This window comes from Stomoxys calcitrans, chromosome 2, assembly GCF_963082655.1.
Source record: "Stomoxys calcitrans chromosome 2, idStoCalc2.1, whole genome shotgun sequence".
Taxonomy (NCBI): Eukaryota; Metazoa; Arthropoda; class Insecta; order Diptera; family Muscidae; genus Stomoxys; species Stomoxys calcitrans.
In genome coordinates this window covers 159,296,911-159,320,734 of record NC_081553.1, presented here as the reverse complement: position 1 = coordinate 159,320,734, position 23,824 = coordinate 159,296,911, and the positions used below count along the sequence as shown (strand labels likewise).

Genomic DNA, 23,824 nt, shown 5'->3' with positions numbered 1-23,824 from the left:
GAGTTAGCAATATCATATTTCTTTATCATTTTGTCAATATATCTAGCTGAGGACATTTAAAAGAGTCTGTCGGAATCTTTTTAAATTTCAATCCGTAGATGGAGTTTCAGTTGAAATAGTAAAGCACATAAATGTAAGTCCCATCAGCTTCTTTAACATACATGCAATTCTCTGTATGTCCCCTTCTGAATCCGAGTTTGTGATGCACTAAATAAATTCGTTGATTCCAACATAGTCCAGACTGTTAGTGGCCATAAATACTTTTGTTCAATCGGCACACAAGATTCTCTTTATCGTTTCGTTCAAATGCTTGAGTTGGTTTATAAATATACTAGGTTAGGTAAGAGTGGCAGTCCTTTACAGACTCACTTAGACAATTTTAAGTCCACTGTGATAGCACAGTAGCGACATATCAAGGCTTCTGGCGGGAATCGAACCCACGACCCCTGCGCTCGTTGTTGTTGTTGTAGCAGTTTATTGTGTACTATCTTTCGTCTGCTTGATTCTGTTGAGTGTCAAGACCCAGGAACTCCGCGACTAAGATGGGGTGCGTCCACAGGGATCTGGGTCTGAGTCGAGTAGGTCTGGCCGGGCAGTTAAACAGGTGACGTGTATCGTGCGGTCCCTGGTTACAATCGGGACATACATCTTGTACGTCGGCATCAATCCTAGCTCTGTGGGAATTGAGGCGGCTGCATCTGCCGGAACGTAATTGAGCCAGAACCACTCTGGTTTGCTGGGGGAGGTCGATTTCTTCGGGTGCAATGGGTGGCGGTCGTTCTCCAAGGACTACATTCACCCGGTAGCCAATTAACGCGTCTGCTACCGTGTCTGCATGAATGTTGTTCAGACCCGCTTGATATGCCGCTTGATCTAGAGGTTCTCTCTTGTAGCGTTGGACCTCACGCTCTAGATCGTGTAGATCAACGTTAAGGCTTCTGGGCGGTGGGTATCTATCCACAAGATGATGATTTGGATGATTTCTGCGATAACAGCCCAGAAGGTATTGCTTAGACAGCATGTAGTTATGTCTTCGCACTAGTAGGATCTTTGTCTCCTGATGGAGGTGGTCCACATGAGAACTAAGGAGACAGCCCGTCGCAGTTCGGAGGGCGGCATTCTGACAGATCTGAATATTATTCCACTGCGTGTCACAAAGTTGACGTGACCACACTGGCGCTGCATAACTTACCACAGACCGGCCAATTGCTTTGTACGTGGTCAACAAGGTTTCTTTGTCTGCACCCCAAGTGCTCCCAGCGAGTGACTTGAGGACCTTGTTTCTACTTTTGACTTTATTGCAGATTGCTGTGGCATGTGGGGAGAAAATGTAGGAGCTGTCAAATGTGACGCCAAGTATTTTGGGACACTTGATGGTCGGAATCATTTCTCCATCGACCATCACAGTCAGCTCAGAATTCACCTCACGCGTATTTGTAGTGAACAGTGTGGCTGAAGATTTGGTGGCGGATATCTTCAGATTTCTTGCAGCGAAATATGAGGCAAGCTCGTTGAGGTAGACGTTCAACCTATCGCAGATGTCATCAATGGGTGGGGGGCCTGATGCCATGATCGTACAGTCGTCCGCATATGATACGATCTCTATGCCGTCTGGAGGAGGTGGGATGGAGGATAGGTAGAGGTTAAACAGAACCGGAGATATCACCCCACCTTGGGGAACTCCCTGTTTCACTCTACGGTGTTTTGACTTCTTATCCCTAAATTCCACAAATGACTGGCGACCACACAGATAATTCGCGACCCAACGTTTCAGGCCTGGCTGGAGGGACGTGTTGGCGATGTCCTCAAATAATTTGGCATGGCTGACCGTGTCGAATGCCTTCGATAGGTCCAGTGCCACGAGGACCGTCCTATCATATGGCCTGGGTTGATTGAAGCCACGGCAAATGTGTGTGGTGATGGCATGCAAAGCTGTTGTTGTGCTGTGCAGTCTCCGAAATCCGTGTTGATGCTCGGCGAATGGAAATTCTCCTACGAGGCTCGGGAGGCGTAATGCCTCAAGCGTCTTAGCCACTGGTGAGAGAAGGGAGATCGGTCTGTACGACTCCCCCAAACTCGGGTCTTTACCAGGCTTCAGTAGCGGGATCACTCTGCCCATTTTCCAGACATCGGGAACTATAAGAGTGTTCAATGACAGGTTAAGGACAGTGGTAAGGTACTCAACTCCAGGTAAATCCAGATTCTTCAGCATCAATGTAGAGATTCCGTCGGGGCCCAACGCCTTGGAAGGTTTGGCGCCACGGATGACATTCGTAACTTCGCCCACGGTAAATTGTGGTGGCTGTTCATCGGCTCGGAGACCACGAATACGGCGAATGGCTCTCCTCCTTGCCCTGTCTCTCTCGGGATGCACAATAAATTGACGGTTGAACAACCTGGCGCATCTCTTCGGATCAGTCACGGTTAACTCGCCAAAAGTGACTGAGGTCCTGTCGTCCCGTCTACCGGGGTTCGATAGAGACTTAACAGTGGTCCACAATTTGCCTGCACCGGTGCCTAAGTTACATTGCTCCAAGTGTTCCAGCCACAAATTCCGCTTATGTTCGTTGACTACCCTGTTTATTTCCAGATTCAGCTCGCTGATTCTGGGGTTAGCGGGGTCCATAGCACGAATCCCATCACGCTCGTCTGCGAGTACCACTGCTTGCGCCGGGAAATTGGGTCGCACTTAGTGTATTCGACCGGCTGGTATAAAGCGAGCGGCTGCTGCGTTGATGATGTCTCGGAATTTCCTCTCGGCCACAAGCACATCAGAGGGGGGTGGCAGTTCATTGAAGCGGCGATTGGTATACTCTCTGAAGCCAGTCCAATTGGCCTTCTTGTAATTGATGAACGTCCGGCGCTCAGAGGTTATGAAGTCGGGTGGTCGGTCGATGGTGAGGATTATGGGAAGGTGGTCCGACCCCAAAGAGATGACGGCTTGCCAGGATACGTCACTCAGGAGATGCGATTGAGATGTCTGGCGAGCTGCTGCACCTCCTCGTAATCCTAGTGGGGGCATCCTCATTCACCGTGCAAAACGTGGAGCTATCTATCTGCTCTGCCAAAGCTATGCCACGCTGGTCGTTACCTAGGGGAGAATGCCATGACGAGTGATGTGCATTAAAATCCCCCAGAACCAGACGACTATGGCTAGATAGCAACCCACTAATGTCGGGGCTGTAGGCCTGGCCATTAATCGGGACACAGCTACCAACCGGCGGTATATACACGTTGTATATCTCTATCTCGGCAGTACCGGACCTGACTGCTACCCCCATACATTCCATGTATGGGTCACTAGCGTCAAGCGCAGGCGAGATAGGTCTATACTGCACGGAATGGTGTATAACGAAGGCCAATCCCCCACCTCCATTCCTTGAGCGATCCTTACGTAGCACATTGTAGCCGTGACAACTGTGCAAGCTGCAGGTGTTAGTCAGCTTTGTCTCCTGGATCGCTGCGACCGATATGCTCTTCCGACTCATAAAATCTACAATCTCATCAATCTTGCCTCGCAGTCCATTGCAGTTTAACTGCAAGAACGCTACATTTCCCGACACTGGCCTGGCAATAGTAGGGCTAGGGTGCTGTCGTTGCATAAATTGCCGTACGGGAGAGGTCGTGGGGGTCACATAGTCCGACGACGAGGACGCCGAAGGCGACGACGGCGACGCTTGTGACCCACTGCTGGCTATGTTCGCACAGCACCTAGCGACATAGCCAGTATGACTATACTCCATTAGCGAGGTTAGGCCAGAGCAAGAACGGAAATGTACCCACTCCAAGCACCGGTTACACCTCACCGACACTGACCGATGATGAAGGCGGTTCTGGCAAACGGAACAGAACCAGGGTCCGGGGTTCTTTTCAATCCCGGCACGGACCAGAAGCATACGGAGAAGGCACTCCGGGATGTGCCTCTCCCATGACGAAAAAAGATGAACACGTACACTGAGGCGGCAGCCCTTGCCGATGAAGATTCCATCGGGTCAATCCGGTGCGCACAACCGGCTGCCATGGGATTGCGTACAACCGGCTGCCCTGCGCTCGTAATTCAAACACGCTACCAACTCGGCTACCGAGGGCCGCTCCATGAACATTCTACTCAGGAACAGGGGATACTTCTCTCATATCAATGAGTGCAGTCTGATTAAAGTTTAAGCTCAATGATAACGGGTCTCCTTTTTTATTCAGAGTCCGAACGGCGTGTCGCGTAGAGAAGTTTTAACATGGCAGGATACCTCACAAATGTTGAATGCATTAGTAAGGGGATAACCATCGCTGAAAAATTTTCTGATGAGGCGGAAGCCCTTGCCTCATTGAACAACACGATTGTACATACCGGATTGGCCCGATGATGCCTTCGGAAAGGGTTTTCTTATCATCTTCCCTCCTTTGTCACAACTGCATATATCAAGGCGTATTCCATTCATCAATTTCTTATTAATACCTTACTGCTTCCAAGCCGCCAGTGCCATGTATGAATCAGAGAACTTCATAAGACCCAAAATTTGACAATCAATAGCCACTTTTGCCAAAGCAATTCTCTGTTACGCATACCACCTAAAAACAAAGTTAGCTAAAAACACACACTCATATGACAATAGAGTGAGAGTTGCCCAAACGTTTTTTTAGTCGTTCAGTGCATGTGTTTTTCAATTTGATCGTCGGACATCATGTGTTATTTGCAATAAGCACGACTCAGACGAGTGTCTGGCTAGAAGGGGAGTGAGACATCAAGTGTTGTCGAGCGACGTAGAAGTAATCCGTTGTTTTTTGCACTTACTTCTTTATTTTCGAAGATTGTTTTTATCTGTGACGTACAGCACGTCCGTCTCCGTCTGTTTAAAAGTGACAGACTTACTTTTACAAAGCATGCGAATTAATTTCGATGCTCATAACTTTAAACGGTAGCTGTGTGTGTGTGCAAAAAAAAACCAGGGGGAAAGCTCAGGAGTAAAAATTGCTTCTAAAAGGCTTTATTTTGTAGACACAAGACATGTCAGGGGCCTTGTTGTTGTTGTAGCAGTGTGTTGTACATTGAGGCGGCAGCCTTTACCGACGATCGACTCCATCGGGTCAATCCGGTGCGCCGACGGCCACAAGGCTTCCCTACTTGCTATTTAACAAGGCGTGTCCAAAATTATAATGCATTCGCTTCTCATATCTAAAAGTAGGGCTTACAGAAGGCCGAATGCAGAAGAAGGTTTTGAACGTGTAGGACAACAAGAAAAAACAATAATGCTCTCTCAATTTTACTTATGAAAGACAACTTAAATTAAAAATTTTTCTCTTTTTCTCTGTCTCTGAAAATCTATTTTTAGAATGACAATTTTATTTTTATTTTACGTTTACATTTTCGAAAACATAATTTGCATTCGCCGGTATTTGACCCACTGACCCTCTGTTTGCTAAGTCGATGGGTTATCGCACAACCATGACGTCGTCAAAAGCCTAATATGTGTCGACTGGCTTTTTGTTTGTATTTTCTTTTGTTTACTTGTGCAAAGACAAGATGAATTCATAGCTAAGAATTGCCCTTATTTAAGGTGTTTTTGAATGAAGTGAATGTGAAGTGAAAAAGATTCAATGCAAAGTAGAGGTTGTTTTGGGGTTGAATTTTAGGCCTTATCGAAGGTTTCTAAATGTGCGTCCGTCTCAAGTTTACCGCTAGGCTCATCGGCAAAAACACTTATTATTTTTTTTATTTATTCATTTAAAACATGTAACAAAAAGCCACAAAAATGGCCAATGTAGATAATTACAATGGGCTACTCATTAGGGTGTTTTACAATTAATAACAATAATTGAAATAATTAATTAACTATGAAATATTTAACAACAATAGTGGGCCAAATGGTTCACTATCTTCTTGAAAGACATTTTACATTTTAAATGTTATATTGCACTCCCACCTTAAAATTTTACGGTAAATCCCTCGTTAGTTTATATACAAATAGACAGTAAGCTTCATTCAAGAGTTGGCATGAAAAGCACATTCGTTACCATTATATCTTTTTGTAGACCAAACAATTTTCCTTGCCACCATCTAAACGGTACACACTGTAGTGGTCGCGTAATCTTTTCGATATGACCAGTTCTAGATCTTTAGAGAACACCCCAAAGCCATAATTCTGTAACGTATAACGAACATCGTTTAGTTAAATATGTCGTCGTTTGCACTAACGATTATGTTATTCTTTAATTCCTCATTTACGGAAATTGTTATCTATTTTTGCTATTTGGCAACTCTACCCAAAAACAAAACAAATAATTCTTCTCATAGCCGGAGATTCTTCTTTTATTAATTTAAAAACATCACAAAACTAAATAAAATGCGTAATTATTTAGGAAAAGTACTAATCTATTCGTATAAAACTTTATTTATTTCGTTAAAGTAAACAACAACAAAATGTCCTGGCTGATTGTGAAAACGGCTGATTTTAACGATGTCGATTATCGTTGAAAGAGGCTACTGAATACCAAATTCTTGACTAAACGATTTTCGTTAAAACACTACTGAATTCCCCCACTGGTCGTCTAGTTTTGAACCATCCATATAGAGGACTATGTAACTTCTAACTTGTAAATGAGTGAAATTTTTTGAAAATTCCTATTAATTCCTATTTTGGGTAGGCGGATGTATACCTCCTGGAACATAAATCTAATTTACTTAAGCACCATTGTGGAATTTTTTCAATTAATTTTTTTAATTGAAAATTACTGAATTTCAGATTCAATTCAAAAATACTAGATTAAATACTAATACTAGATAAAAATACTAAATTTCAGGTTAAATTAATTGAATCAATTAATTTTTTAATTGAAAATTGCAAAAATTTCAAAATCATTTCTAAAAAATATTTGAATCAGTAATTTTTAACTGAAAATTTTTGGCAATGATGGTGGCCTAACCAACCACCGACACGTCCACTATTGGTGTGTTTGTCTAGTGTCTGATCCGCATGTATGTCTGGCACTTTTTTTTTGTATTCAACAAAACCTTTCATTTTAGTGATATTCATTCTCATAGTCAATCAGCCCGTATCTCTCCTAACCGGCGAATAATAAAAAAGTAATTTTAATTCAATTTCATTTCAGAACGTTTAATCATCGAATAAATAGGGTTATTTTATTTACCCCCTAAGCGGATTTTTTTGCTTATTTTGTATGGAGAAAAATGTTTATAAGTCAGCTTATCCCCATCTATTATCGCCGATTATAAATGACGTTACACAGAGGGCCAAACGGTAACAAATTGAAAATAAGTCTACTACTTTTTATCTGTTGATCTTAGCATTTCAAAATGTTCTAGACATTTTTAGATAAGCTTTCAGGAAAGTACTACCGTGGGTGCTTATCTTTAATACAGGGTGAGATATAGGGTGTCATAGTACTTTTGACTTCTCCAATCTTCAGGGGGTCATAACTTTTGATCTACTGAATTGATTAACATGATTTAGTACTCTAGAGAAAGACGAGACGAGATGTAAAAAAATACGAATAATGCGTACTGTTAACCCATTTTGGCCTAGACAAGTAGTATAGTATACCCCTAGTAGTATATAGGTTAGGTTAGGTTGAAAAGAGGGTGCAGATATTAATCCGCCCATGTCACTATGGACATACACCTGGTTGTTATTGCCCTTATGGCAATTTTACTGTCGGTAAAGATGTTCACCCTCGACGTCCTCTCATTAGCATCACACCACTTCACGCATTCCGTGATTATACCGCGATGGTATGAGCTGCTCCCATCCTCAATCCATTCTCCCTGTGGCATGCCCTGTGCCAATTTCCCCCTTATATTAATGCCATGGGACAACCAAATTTATCCACCTGTTCCTTAGCATATGGTTTATCCAGTCTCTAAGGACCGGGTCCACCCAGTACTGGTCTAAGGATTGGATCTGTGTCGGTCCGCACATTGTTAAAAACCCCCTCGATGTCTATGCATACCAGTGTGTACGTTTCGGCATCGAAGGATTCTTCTATTTTATACACAACCTCGTGCTGGGCACTCTCCGCCGACCTTCCCTTGACATAGGCATGCTGTTTGTTTTTAAGCAGTTCGTTGGGTGTCATATACTTTATCATAGTGTCCACAATACGTTCCATGGTTTTGAGTAGAAAGGACGTAAGGCTTATGGGTCTGTAGGCCTTTGGTGTCGCATAATTTGCCTTGCCTGGCTTGGTTATAAACACCACCCTTGCGTCCTGCCAGGCTTTCGTAGTATATGAAAGTCGTAGGCACGCTGTGAATATTTTGGCCAGACAGTTTGCCTCTTTTAGCAGTAACGCCGAAAGGTTTCCATCAGAGCCGCGTGACTTAAGTGGTTTGAAGCTCCTCAAGGATTCCTTCACCATAAATTTCGTTATTACAAACCTTTGACTAACTTCATTATTCCAAGATTCCGGTGTCTTCGTGAGTCCCTTCGTATCCTGTGGAAAATGGGTTTTCATCAAAAGCCTCAACATGTCCTCCGTTGTCTCTGCTCTCACTCCCATATCGTCTACTAAAGTTTCAGTTTGGACATGGGATTTTGAGAGAAAATTTTTTAACTTGGGGCGTCATTAACGCTGTCGCGTTTTGCCGCTCTGGTAATGTTATTGTATTCCTTGAGCCGTGTGTAATACACATCCCAATAAACTTCCGCTTTTTACGACGTGCTCTGTTAAAATGTCTACGGATCTCTTTCCCAATATTGCTAATCTCCCTGATCATCCAGCGGTTTTCTTGGGCTGATTTCCTTTCCCAAAGGACCCCACCAGTGCAGTCGTAATCCTGCTGACATTTTCGTCAGTTTCTTCTATGCTTGGACAATCTAAATTATCTTGCCAAGTCTTCTTCTGAGTAGCCTTTCGAATTTTGTCCAGTTGGTTTTCAACTTATACCGGAAGGTTATCGGATTCGGCGCTGGCCGTGCTATTCTTAACCTAATGTAGCGATGGTCAGAGATAGAGTGTTCCATGGAGACCCTCATATCCTGAACCTCATCGATCAGATTTTCTGAACATATCGTCACATCTAATGCCTCCTCCCTAATCCTATTAACAAAGGTAGCGTTGTTACCAATATTAAGCGTTATTAGGTCGTTAGTATTCAAGAACTCTGCCAGGGCTTGGCCCCGCTTATTAGTGTTGGTACTACCCCACGAAATGAGGTGAGAGTTCTCATCGCACCTCGTTTCCTGTCTGTTTTGCTTTCCTCACTAGCCGTTGCAGCTCCGACGTTGGTGGCGGTGTCGGAGAGTCGAAAGGCAGATAAAGTGATGCCAGGTATGCTCCACCGTCTCCCTATCTGGGGAAAATATATAATTAAAATTTTTTATGAAAAATAACGCAGGTTCGCGGCCGAGTACCAGTGATAGCATAGAATAATTGATAGTTGATATGGTTTAGTCCAGAGACTTTGTTCCGGGTCGTCCATGGCTCCTGAATTAAGGCAATATGAATCTTGCTGATTTTCTCCATCAAAGCATGTGTAGCAGTCTCGCTCCGGTGGAGGTTTATCTGGATTACCTCAATCATTGGTCCTCCAGTAAATGGACATCTTGGGAGTATGTGATGATGTCATCGTCTGCTCCCTGTTCTTAAGACTGCATTGACATTCCTGTCACTGCACTGCCTGATGTCATCGTTTTAGGCTCATTGCCTAGTCTAGTCTTCCGACTTTTTATATAGTCGGTAATGGTTCCATCGTCGGGTCCCTGTTCGTTAGTAGTATATAGTAGTAAAAAGTATACCCCTGAATTAAAACCGAGATTTCTACGAAACTAGACACAGTAAAAAGTACTGGTTGATTCAATATGAAAAATATTTTTTGTCAAAACTTTGCAAAATTTTTCAAAAAAAATACTCCCATTTCCTTCAAGTTTTCGATGATTTTGGCCATGAAAGCATTATCATTTATTTCCATTTTCACAAAGTGATAGATATAGATAAGGACGATCTCGATGTCATTCTAATTAAAGAGCTTTACAATTTTGATACTTCATATTATTTTGTAGAGAATAATATAAAATAATACAAATCGAAAAAGCTTTTTTATTTTGGAGGTAACTAATTTACACGCCGATGCGAAGTTTTTGTTTAGGAGAGCTTTTTGAAAATTTACCATAAAATACGGTATATAGGGTAAATAGACCGAATTGGAACGTACTTGGCGCAGTTGTTGAAAGTCATAACATTACACTATATGTAAAATTTCAGCCAAATCGAATAAAAATCGCAGCTTGTAAGGGCTCAAGAAGTCAAATCGGGAGATCGGTTTATATGGGAGATATATTATGGTCTTGACCGATTTGAACCATACTTAGCACAGTTGTTGGGAGTCATAACATAACACCATGTACAAAATTTCAGCCAAATCGGATGAAAATTGAGGCTTCCAGGGGCTCTAGAAGTTGGAAGTCAAAAAAGAACACTATGTTCAAAATTAAAAAAAAACGTGAATCTTTTTTGCCATTGTGAAACTTTTGAAATTTATTAAAAAATTGGACCACATTGGTCTAAAGATAACGGGATAATTTGGTTTCGAAATGAGTCAAATTAGCACTTAAATTGTTTCTTAACACATCCACTTTGTGAAAATATTGGGTTGCCCAAAAAGTAATTGCGGATATTTCATATAGTCGGCGTTGACAAATTTTTTCACAGCTTGTTACTCTGTAATTGCATTCTTTCTTCTGTTAGTTATCAGCTGTTAATTTTAGCTTGCTTTAGAAAAAAAGTATAAAAAAGTATATTTGATTAAAGTTCATTCTAAGTTTTATTAAAAAAGCATTTACTTTCTTTTAAAAAATCCGCAATTTTTGGGCAACCCAATACTATTTTGATTATAGAACCAAGACATATTCATTTACAGGTAGTAGCAGTTGCCCAAGAACAAAGTGTTGAGTGCACTATCTGTCAAAATCAGTGATTAGTGCAACTCTGATTTTGAGTATGTTAATAGTTCGCGCCATTGTTCGTTGTTTGTGTGTGTTATGGCTCTTATCCTAGCAGTCCGCGTCGTCAAGATGTCTTGAAAGAAGGGTGCATGAACTTGTTAAATCGTTGAAGACATATAGTCGTCAGCCCATACAAATCGTAGATGACATTTTCATATAGTTGTCGCGATAACATGTCATCACTGAATATGTAGATGACAGAACCCCTCATCTATTCGTTAATAACAATATTACAAAATGTTTGCAAGTTTGTCTTCGACATCAAAAAAGAGGAAAGGATCCACAAAATTGTTATTGATATTTCTATATATAAAAAATAATTAAATTTTTATAGGTTATAATTGAATTTTGGTTATACTTTTGTTTTAGGGAATTTTGGTATGGCTGGTGTTAGTTTTTCTAATTAATAAATGCAGTTTTCTCATCATCCAACGCCTAGTCCTTTACGGCTTCTAATAAAAAGAAATAGACATTTATGAACATTTATCTGAGCGTAATATAAAAAGAATACTTACTAACATTTTAAATATGACCATATTTTTTTAGGTTTGTTTTATTATTCGTTTTCACTTTTGTAAATTAATATAACAAAAGTTCTGGTCACATTCCATAACATTCTTCTTTGTTTTGCTATTTGGTACAGTTAGATATTTTTTTCGTAATCTACCAAACAAAGTTTTTTTGTCAGATGAAGGTTTATGCGACACGGTCTGCTAAGATGTCCTCTACAGAGTAAATTGTTTAAATTTTGTATGAGAGTGAATAAAAAATGATTTGCTGACTTTCTATGGACACGGTTAGTAAATTTGTCGATCATAACATTTTATAACAGATATTATGCAAGACATGTCGGCAAAAATGCCATATCGGTGACAAAATTCAAATTGTCTTAAGGAAGTTTTTGAAGACAATGTCATGACTTCTGGGTAACTATAATGCACACAACCGGACATTATGAAAACTCGTTGACACATAGTTTACTCCACGCCACAAAATTGTACTTAGCTACCTTTAATGAATTTATCTTGTATAGAACTCAGTACCACTTCTACGGAATTGTTCCCATTTTCTTCGTCACCATTTTTTTTCATAATGCATTTTGACAGTTGTTTGGCAGAAAAGTCGAAGGCTTTATGGATAAATAAAACGCTCTTCAAGCGGGAAGATTCCAAAGACCTTGAATATAATAAGATACGAGATTTGCAAAGGTCGATTAGGGATAATCTTGAACGCATATCACATACAGCGGTCAAAAAAAGTATTCATCATTAGCAAAATTGATAATAAATTCACTTTTTTTGGGTAATTGAAGAAAATTTAAAGTAAACAAATAATGCAGTTTTATGCAATAGTTTATTTTTCGTAATATGTTTTAAAATAAATTCAAAAAATAAATTTAATTAGCGCAAAAAATGCAATTTTATATAATAACACCAAAAACAGAACAAAAAAAGTATTCATCATTGATGTGCTATCATCAAAGTCAAATTCAAATATTATTTGGGAATCCCCCTTTTCTGTTTTATTTAGTAAAGGAGGCTTTGCCCTTGACTGCAAATATTTAATTTCATTGAAAATATAGTTTTTGTCAAAATGGGTCGTAAGCAAAACGAGGTTTCTGATGAGGTAAAAGTTTTGATAATAAAACACCACAGGAATGGTTTAACTCAAAAAACTATCAGTGAAATATTAAATAGACCACGATCTACTATACAATCCATCATCAGAAAGTGGACAGAAACGAAAACTGTTGACAATAAACCAAGATCTGGTCGACCAAAAGCACTTTCAGTTGGAGATGTGCGTTGGCTAGTGCGGCAAGTTCAGAAAACTCCGAAGACAAATGCGACCATTCTTCGTAAAAACACTATGGAATATTTAGGGAAGGAAGTTACTACACAAACAATTCGAAATACACTCAAAAGGCATAGTTACAGAGGAAGAACTGCACGTAAGAAGCCCTTTATAAATAAAATAAACCGAGTGAAAAGGCTAAACTTCGCAAAAATGTATGCAAAACAGCCCGAATCATTTTGGAAAACAGTCATTTTTGCAGACGAGAGCAAGTTTAATCTTTTTGGGTGCGATGGAAAGGTCATAGTGTACAGAAAACCAAATACAGAGCTTGAAGAACGAAACACAGTTGCTACTGTAAAACATGGTGGAGGTGGTTTAATGGTTTGGGGGTGTATGGCGGCTTCAGGAGCGGGAAATCTTGAAATTATTAATGGAGTAATGGATCATAAGTATTACATTGACATTTTAAAGAGGAATTTAAAAGATAGTGCTGTAAAACTTGGGCTTGGTAATAACTTTCAATATTATCAAGATAATGACCCCAAACATTCTGCTTTAAATACCAAGATGTGGATGCTGTATAACTGCCCCAAAGTCATTAAAACTCCTCCTCAAAGTCCCGACTTGAACCCAATTGAACATCTTTGGGAACATCTCGAACGCAAATTGAGAACGCGCAATTTTTCGAGCAAGAGTCAAATGCAACAGGTGATAGTGGAGGAATGGACTAATATAGACCAAAATATAACCGCTAAATTAGTCCAATCGATGTCAAACCGTTTAAAAGAAGTTATAAGACGCGGTGGTCAAATAACAAAGTATTAATTTTTTTAAATTATGTTATTTATTTTTTTGTTTTTTTGCAATGATGAATACTTTTTTTGTTTAATTTTTTGTGTTCAGCTGTAAAATGGCCCTTTTTGTTCCAATAAATACTATTTTTTTCTTTAAAAACAATGAAATTGTGTACATATATATCACACAAGCACTACTGCATCATTAGTTTAATATGTTTTTATTCCAATTGTCTTTTGTAGACTTATTAAAAAAAAAACATTGAATGATGAATACTTTTTTTGACCGCTGTATTCTATAAAATGTACAGCGGTCAAAAAAAGTATTCATCATTAGCAAAATTGATAATAAATTCACTTATTTTGGGTAATTGAAGAAAATTTAAAGTAAACAAATAATGCAGTTTTATGCAATAGTTTATTTTTCGTAATATGTTTTAAAATAAATTCAAAAAATAAATTTAATTAGCGCAAAAAATGCAATTTTATATAATAACACCAAAAACAGAACAAAAAAAGTATTCATCATTGATGTGCTATCATCAAAGTCAAATTCAAATATTATTTGGGAATCCCCCTTTTCTGTTTTATTTAGTAAAGGAGGCTTTGCCCTTGACAGCAAATATTTAATTTCATTGAAAATATAGTTTTTGTCAAAATGGGTCGTAAGCAAAACGCGACCATTCTTCGTAAAAACACTATGGAATATTTAGGGAAGGAAGTTACTACACAAACAATTCGAAATACACTCAAAAGGCATAGTTACAGAGGAAGAACTGCACGTAAGAAGCCCTTTATAAATAAAATAAACCGAGTGAAAAGGCTAAACTTCGCAAAAATGTATGCAAAACAGCCCGAATCATTTTGGAAAACAGTCATTTTTGCAGACGAGAGCAAGTTTAATCTTTTTGGGTGCGATGGAAAGGTCATAGTGTACAGAAAACCAAATACAGAGCTTGAAGAACGAAACACAGTTGCTACTGTAAAACATGGTGGAGGTGGTTTAATGGTTTGGGGGTGTATGGCGGCTTCAGGAGCGGGAAATCTTGAAATTATTAATGGAGTAATGGATCATAAGTATTACATTGACATTTTAAAGAGGAATTTAAAAGATAGTGCTGTAAAACTTGGGCTTGGTAATAACTTTCAATATTATCAAGATAATGACCCCAAACATTCTGCTTTAAATACCAAGATGTGGATGCTGTATAACTGCCCCAAAGTCATTAAAACTCCTCCTCAAAGTCCCGACTTGAACCCAATTGAACATCTTTGGGAAGATCTCGAACGCAAATTGAGAACGCGCAATTTTTCGAGCAAGAGTCAAATGCAACAGGTGATAATGGAGGAATGGACTAATATAGACCAAAATATAACCGCTAAATTAGTCCAATCGATGTCAAACCGTTTAAAAGAAGTTATAAGACGCGGTGGTCGAATAACAAAGTATTAATTTTTTTAAATTATGTTATTTATTTTTTTGTTTTTTTGCAATGATGAATACTTTTTTTGTTTAATTTTTTGTGTTCAGCTGTAAAATGGCCCTTTTTGTTCCAATAAATACTATTTTTTTCTTTAAAAACAATGAAATTGTGTACATATATCACACAAGCACTACTGCATCATTAGTTTAATATGTTTTTATTCCAATTGTCTTTTGTAGACTTATTAAAAAAAAAACATTGAATGATGAATACTTTTTTTGACCGCTGTATGTATAAACTCACAGTGCATGAGCCGGTTAATTTAATCGATAAATATATTTATCACTGGTGTATAATTACACTTTTAATATCCAATTTTAGGAAAATCGCAAAAAAATAGTTGGGCCCGTTTTGACCAACGAAACCTGTTGACCACTACTTGTAACTAAAATAGAACTAAGATGGGTTTCATATTTGAAATACTGCATCTTTACATATTTAATGCATCTTTGGCAGCTCTGACACCCTTCGAAATAATCAAATATCAACAAAACAAACAAAATAAGTTATTTAAACATATATTTCTCGGAGTTCATACATGTAATTTAATTAAAATCATAAGCAATTTTGCCATTCCAGAACGTTTATTCATTGAATAAATATGTTGCGTTCTTCCTCTTTTAGTTCTGTCATTCATATTGAATGATGATACCATATTATTTAATAAAGGGTGATTTTTTTGAGGTTAGGATTTTCATGCATTAGTATTTGACAGATCACGTGGGATTTCAGACATGGTGTCAAAGAGAAAGATGCTCAGTATGCTTTGACATTTCATCATGAATAGACTTACTAACGAGCAACGCTTGCAAATCATTGAATTTTATTACCAAAATCAGTGTTCGGTTCGAAATGTGTTCAAATTTTGACAAATTTTGTTCAGCGATGAGGCTCATTTCTGGTTGAATGGCTACGTAAATAAGCAAAATTGCCGCATTTGGAGTGAAGAGCAACCAGAAGCCGTTCAAGAACTGCCCATGCATCCCGAAAAATGCACTGTTTGGTGTGGTTTGTACGCTGGTGGAATCATTGGACCGTATTTTTTCAAAGATGCTGTTGGACGCAACGTTACGGTGAATGAACACATTTCGAACCGAACACTGATTTTGGTAATAAAATTCAATGATTTGCAAGCGTTGCTCGTTAGTAAGTCTATTCATGATGAAATGTCAAAGCATACTGAGCATCTTTCTCTTTGACACCATGTCTGAAATCCCACGTGATCTGTCAAATACTAATGCATGAAAATCCTAACCTCAAAAAAATCACCCTTTATATGGCTATCGTAAGCGGCGATAAGATTAGCCGCTTAGCTATTCGGGGATACCATTTTTCTCCATACAATCTAAGGGAGAAATTCCGCTTAGTGGGTAAATAAAGCACACCTAATATAGACCTATATATAACCGATTAAATATGGTATTGACTTATAAAAAACTTCAAATAAAGGATGGTACTATTTTCGCTTTTCGCGATTTTTTTCGCTGATTACTTTTTCTAGATAATAGATTTTAAAGCAAAAAAAAAATCTTGCTTATTTTGTTCAATTCCCTCAATACATATTGTAAAATTTTAATAAAATTGTTGTTTTTCGTTATGTTTCAAAAAAGTAATCGCGGAAAAAATGTTTTCAACGGTGATTAACAAACATAGTACCAGCCAAAAGGTGATAATTGCTTTAATTATTTTTGAAATTCGATTTTCTTTTGTATCACGCAAGTGATTGGCAAACTAGGCATACGCTGAACATATTTTTAATTTTATGAATTAAAATGTTATTTTATAGCAGCTGTGTTTTATTTTAGTATTATATAGTGAAGGGCAATGCAATTTGTATGAACATGATATCTATCCAGGACAACAAAGTTCTGAAAAAACCAGTGCAGGCTTATGTAAAACATCTGTTGTCAGCATTGCCATGATATGTGTGGCCACAAATAAGTGTGGCCATAAATACCTCTACTGTGAATAGTAAAATACAATTAAAAGCAATTATTTTTTGTGCACAATTCTTAATAAATTTTATTTGATGCACATGTTTTGCAAATCTTAAGGCGCTATTACACGGCATGTACATTTCTTATGACATGTCACTTTTTGTATTCACATGTAATTGAAAATGTTTGTCAAAATTGTCAATTTACATACGATTAACCATTTTTGCTATCACACCTCTGTGTTATTTTCGTATGATATAACCAACAAATTTTAGCAAAAGGTGTTTTTTTTATGCGTAAAAATTAAGAAAGTTGTTAGAAATCTGGTTAAATCATAGATTTGTGAAAACAATATTGGGATACTTTTATTCGATTGACAACAAAAACAGCTGATTTGTTTGTTTTTGTCAGAAGAAATAGAGCACGCTCTAATCGAAAAAATTTACATGTGCTATTTTGAAAAGTGGTTTTCATATGTTAGTTTCGTTTGTATCACACGACATGTACAACTCAGCATGTGCTAAATTTGACATGTCTAAGACAACTACATGCCGTACAATAGAGCCTTTAGCTGTAAATTTCACACATTTTTATTTACATATTTGTTTATTATGCAATTATAAGCCACAAGTGGCCGATTAACAATCACAATATTTAGCATGTATAATAACTACTTCATCAACTGCATTTCTTTCATCGTATTGTTTTGACAGGTTAGTAAATGGCGATACCACCTCTAAACACAAACAGACTTGCACTGGAAACTTTTTTTGCGTTTTATTTTTGCCCTTCATATCTTATCGATCGAGTACTGAAATAAAACCCATCAAGTATAAATTGTGCATTGATCAAGATCATATTGTGTTCCCTTTCACACATATATGTAATGCGAAAGAAGAGAGAATGACTCAAATGTTTGAATCAAATATCAAATTAAAAAAATTCTTGTGAAAACTGTTACGCTGAAATAGTGAAAAGCGGAAAAAATTAGGATGTGAACAAATAGAACGGATGAATTCCAAACGCAACAAATTGGAGTACATTGTAGAATGCAAATGTGGTATTTATAAATCTCTAAATAAAAAATAAAAATTTATTTCATGTTTTTTTACGCAATATAATGAAATAAAAAGTTTTTATTCATGTGAAAAATATCAATTATATAGTTTCGTTGCCAGATGATAAAACCATGAAACAAAAATTAGTATAAAGTTGATAATTTTTTTTCAGTTTCATTTGATATTAGTGTTGTGAAGATTCAGCTATTAGGTACATTGTAGAAAAGTTTGCAATTCAAAACAGAAATAGTAATCTCTATAAAAATTTGCCCGTTAGCAACTCAATTGATGTTGGGTTGCAATCCATAATCGACGCATTATTTTTATTAAAGTAGTAAAAATGTTGCTTAAAGGAAAAGGCAATTGTCAATTAATTGATTTATGGAGTTAATAACCATTTAAAATGGATTTTTGAGCTTATCCATAAATCCCATTGCAAAATTGTTAATCAATAACACAATAATTAATAATTTGTTTGAAAAGTTTTTATAAGTCAATACCATATTTAACGGCCAAATATAAATCTATATATTTTTTCTTCGTGCATAGGACTGATTTCAGCAAATTTTTTAATAGAATGTACACATTTCTTAATTGAACCTAGTTTTTAATTTTTTCTGTGTATGAAGAAATATGCTTGCTAAGCGTCTTGGGTTATCCCCGTTTATTAAAACCTATGTGCCATCATTCAATCGGAATGACAAAACTTAAAGAGGAAGAAAGCAACATATTTATTCAATAGTTAATGCAAAAATTGCTTAGGATTTCACATTTATAAACCCCAAGAAACATTTATTTAAAATTAAAATGATTTATTTATTATTATTTTTTTTTTTTGATATTTCGGATATGTACTATTGTCAGGCAATGTAAAAATACAAAGCATTTAACGGGGAGAGCGTTTTATTCATCCATAAGTTCGCGAATCCACTAGATTGGTAAAAAAACAACTCGTTTGTTGCTTTGAAGTTGTGAAATTTATTAAAATTTTTTCGATGTAAACACCTGCGCTACATTTGCCATAAGCCTAAGCCTAATGAATACGATACATTTTGTTTTTGCGCCTCGTGTAAAATTCCAAAAATTTTCCAATGGAATCTTGGCAAAATTTGGTGAACTTTTCACTTCTTGAAGTCACACAGTTTTTTTGGCATATATATATATATATATATTAGAGAAAAATATGTTATGGCAGACACAAATTCAAATTCAAATAGTTGGCCTAAACGTACAAACTCGTATATTAGTAGATATGAAATGTCTTGTAATTGCTGTTTTATTTTAGTACTAGGTACACAAGCCGTGTAGGACAAAAATAAAACGCTAAAGCTATATCCAGTGCAAGTCTGTTTGTTTGACATCACATGGTAACACCGATTGGCAATGTGTCAAAACCATGCGAGGAAAAAGTTCAAATATTTTTGAGACTACAGCCTTATTCAAAAACAATAAAAATGAATACAAAATTAATAGATTTGAAATAGGTTTATGCGACAGTTGTCTCAAGATATATTCATTTACAGGTAGTGGCAGCTGCCCAACAACAATATATCGAGTGCACTATCTGTCAAAATCAGTTATTAGCACAACTCTTATTTTGTGTATGTTACTAGTTCGCGCCATTTATCGTAGTTTTTGTGTTATAGTTCTTAACTAAAATACACACACACATTACCAAAACTCGTTGACAGATAGTGCACTTCGCGAGAAAAAATTGTTTTCAGCTGTTTACGGTACAGTACCTGGCAATCATGTCATGAGTTGTATAAAGGAAATCTGTCTTATTTCAAATCTACATTAAGTTTTGTGAACTAGGCGCTTGAGACGATATTCAGACCAGGCAGCAATTTTTGTTAATTCGATTTTGCCCGTAGCAGAGCGTTGCGTAGACGTTTGCGGTGTTTTATTTCCTCTATAGTTTCGTTGCGTATCCATGGTTTTTTGGATCGTCGAGCAATGCCTATGATAGAGATGACCGTCTCCCTACGGTCGCAGTTTCGGGGTTTTTTAGGTTAATGAGTTTGAAATTTGTGCTTTTTGTTTGAGACCTTTTCACGACGGCTGGGTGTAGACGTAGTGTGGCCACTAAGAGCATGTGGTCACTATCGATGTCGGCTCCTCGTCTAGTTTTCCCAACCATCAGCGAACCCAGAAAGAGTTTGCTGGTAAATACGTGGTCGATTTGATTACGGGTGTTTCCATCTAGTGATACCAAAGTATATTTGTGCATATTTTTATGGGGGAATTTTGTTCCTCGCATAAGAGCTTGTTTCTTGTGCAGAAATGAACCAATTTGTCGCCATTGTCATTCCTGGTATCGCCAAGTCCTTGCATTCCCATGATTGATTGTAGATTATTGTTGTTATTGCCCACCTTGGCATTGAAATCTCCCATAACATGTTAAAAGTCTCCTTTTGATAGAGAGCGTGTCACTGAGTCGTGTTGGGAATTGATCCTATGTCTCGTCATCATCAGGTTCGGTTTTACAATGGATATTTTGCGGATTTTTTAATTTAATCTTGCCGTCATGATGCGTTTAGATATAACATTGTATGATAGAAGAGCTCGCATTGCTTTCGGCGACAGTAAAATACCGACCCCATTTATACGGTGGATTTCATTGCCAAAAAAAAAGGAGGAGTAGCCACCTTAAAGACACATAGTTCCGGATTTTGTCCATCGTACTACACTTCGAGCGCCACCTTTTGGCCTTTTCCTTTGGCTCATCCGCTGCCGACCCTATTGCACGAACCCATCGTGATAATATTCGTATCCATGCAAGCGGGACACCCCCTGCTTGTGCTAGGACCACGAATTCGCTCGGAGGGTTTAATGCCATTCTAAAAAGACTTTATTTATTTAGTGAGGTGGTCCCCTAATCACTTGGCTCTGAAAACAATAGCATCGTGCTCTTGTCTCAAATACCATTTATTTAAACTCCATACTGCCATTGGTTTAAATAGAGTTTATAGGATGAGGCGTCCCCCAAACACTTGGCCCCAAAATTGGTTATCAAATTAGTTTTCTAATCTCAAATACCTTTCATTTGAGCCACATATACCCATGGTCGGCAAATTTTTACCCTTTGGGGGGTTTTTAGGGAAAGAGCGGTGCCCCAAATACATGGTGCCACATTTGGATATTCGTATTCTAATTCCAAAAACTTAAATAAGAGCGCCATATTGCGATGGTCAGTAAATATTTGCTGTTTGTGGTCTATTTTGGGAATGGGGTAGACCCCAGAAAATTGGTCCCGAAAGTGGGTATCAATTTTGTGCTCTACTCCCCAATACCTTTCATATGTGCCTCACATTGAAATGGTCGGTGAATGTGAGGGGTGTTTTGGGGAGTGGGGTGGTCCCTCAAATACTAAGCCCTGAAAATATATCAGCATCATTCTCTATTCTCATGTATCTATATATCATTTGTTTAAACCCCATATTGGCATTGGCCTCGAAATTAGATATGAAATTCGTTTTCTAATCTCAAATACCTTTCATTTAAACCCTTTATTGCAAAAGTCAGCAAATATGTCTGCTTTGGGGTATGGGTCCCAAAAACTATCAATATCAAACTCCACTGTCTTGAAGGCCCAAATTGTCTTGGTGAGCAAATACGTTCTATTTGGACAGTTGGTCTCGAATGTTGATATCAGATTCGTGGTCTACTCTCAAACACCTTTCATTTGAGCCCCATATTTCCATAGGCGCCAAACATGACCGGTTTGGGGGATGGGGCGGCCACTCATTGACTTGGCCTTGAAAGTATATATATCATATTCGTGTTCTACTTTAAAATACCTTTTATTTGAGCCCCGTGTTGCAAGGGTCAGCAAATACTTCCAATATGGGTGATGTTATGGGGGTGGGGTGGCCCCATACACACTTTCCCGAAAATTGATATCAAATTCGTTCTTTACTCCCAAAGAACTTTCATTTGAGCCCCATATTGCTATCGTCTTAAATTTGTCCTCTTTGGGGGAGAGACGGGCCTCCCAAATACTTGGTCCCACATTTGGATATCAGATTCGTATTCTACACTCAAATAGCTTTTTGGGGGGTGTGTTGGGGAAGGGGGCGACCCCCAGAAAATTGATCCCACATTTGGATATGAAATTCGTATTCTACTCGTAAATACCTTTCATTTGAGTCCTATATTGCCATGGCGGGTAAATATGTCCGATTTAGGGGTGTTTTGGGGGTTAGGGTGGTCCGAAAATTGGATATTAGATACGTTTTCTAATCTAAAATACCTTTCATTTGAGTGCCATATTGTCGTGATTGGTCTATATATATATATATTTTATAGGATTTGGGGGTGGGGGGTTTTACCACATTTTAGATGTGGACCATGTTAGAAGGAGTTTAGACTCCAGACGCTTTTGTAGTATTTACTTGGACTTCAAAATGACATCTATATGTATTATTAGAAAGGCTCCTTTGTATTTGCATGTTTTATTCTATTAATTAAACTAACAATATACTGTTGTTGTTGCATTAACGTTTTATTCTTTTGCAGGACAACGAATATTCTTCCACGGATCGTATTCGAGGCAATGACTATTGATATACATAAAAGAACAGAGATTATTATGGTAAACAACAACAATCATGCGGGGCGAACAGTTACAATTAATAATGCAATAAGTTATGGCGTCATTAATTTTTTTTTGTATTATGCATCATTAATAAAGAGCCATTCAATTGCTGCATTGATCGCAAACATGCCGAATATATACTTCAAAGTTTAGTAAACACCAATCTGATGATGAAAAGTTTATTATCTATGCATGCATTCACATATGCGTCATTCTAGGGATTTATTTATTAATGTATCTAAAATGACGATTTTTACTTCAAATAAATTGCAATTAAGGATGTCAGACCATCCTCTCGATAAAAGCAAAAGAGGATTTTAGGATATATATATATACATATATAAATGATGATTACAATAAAATAACAGAGAAAAGATCCGAAACTAACGATATTTTTACGTAATTATTTTTTAGCATTAATAGTAATTCTAATAACATTTGATGTATTGACTAATTGTCCAAGTAATTGACAAAATAACGAAGGTATGCTGTTAAAGTCATTCCTTGTAGTTGCACTGTTATAAATAAATAGAAAATGACAAAAAGTAAGCAAACATCCATACACATACAGTTCAAATAAATAAAATCAACAGCATGAATCAGTTTTCATCAAATAATTGTATGTACACGTTTAATTATGTATATTATTACCATGAAGTAAATTTTCATCTTATATACCTAAACAAAAGTAAAAAAAAATAATAAAAATATGTAAAACAATATGGACTATTACTACTTTAATCCATGTTAGACCACTGCCAAGTTTGCCCATGGACATTCCATTAGGCAATACTTGTTTGGTAGAGAAGTATACACGGCAGCACTAGGAGGGCATAACCAGCGCTCAAATTTTCTTGGCGTTCTCGTCGGGATTTTAACCCAAGCCTTCAGCGTGAAATGTGGACATTCCAACCTCTTAGCTAGTGTGGCTTTGGTACTTTACATGTAAGTATTTGTGGCTCCTCTTATATATAAAAACTAAAGTTCGTGTCTCTATAGAGTATAAAGAAAGTTGAAAAAATAGGGCGACTTTCAAACATCAATTGCTTTATATTCTAGCAGAGTACAATGTTTCAAAATCCATCCGTATTGAATTGTCAAAATGTATTCGCAAGTATTTTTCATGTGGCAAAAAAACAATCAAGCCTCAGTTCCCAGGCGTATTTATAAGAGGACCGCATCAGCAAATTTTTTTTCTGTCA

At 37.5% G+C, this 23,824-nt stretch overlaps 1 protein-coding gene across 3 annotated transcripts in view; it reads left to right on the top strand.

Annotated features, from left to right (window-relative positions):
- LOC106091648 (YTH domain-containing family protein) overlaps positions 1–23,342 on the top strand; it is a 61,597-nt gene extending 38,255 nt beyond the window's left edge. For 2 of the 3 annotated variants that reach the window (XM_013258238.2, XM_013258239.2), the window contains exon 10: positions 22,544–23,342. In XM_013258238.2, coding sequence (XP_013113692.2) covers positions 22,544–22,591 — 48 coding nt within the window. In that variant the 3' untranslated portion in view covers positions 22,592–23,342. Of the gene's footprint in view, positions 1–17,680; positions 18,036–22,543 lie in introns of those variants that run through there. The other variant, XM_013258240.2, reaches the window with a different exon arrangement.
- The last annotated feature ends 482 nt before the right edge of the window (positions 23,343–23,824 follow it).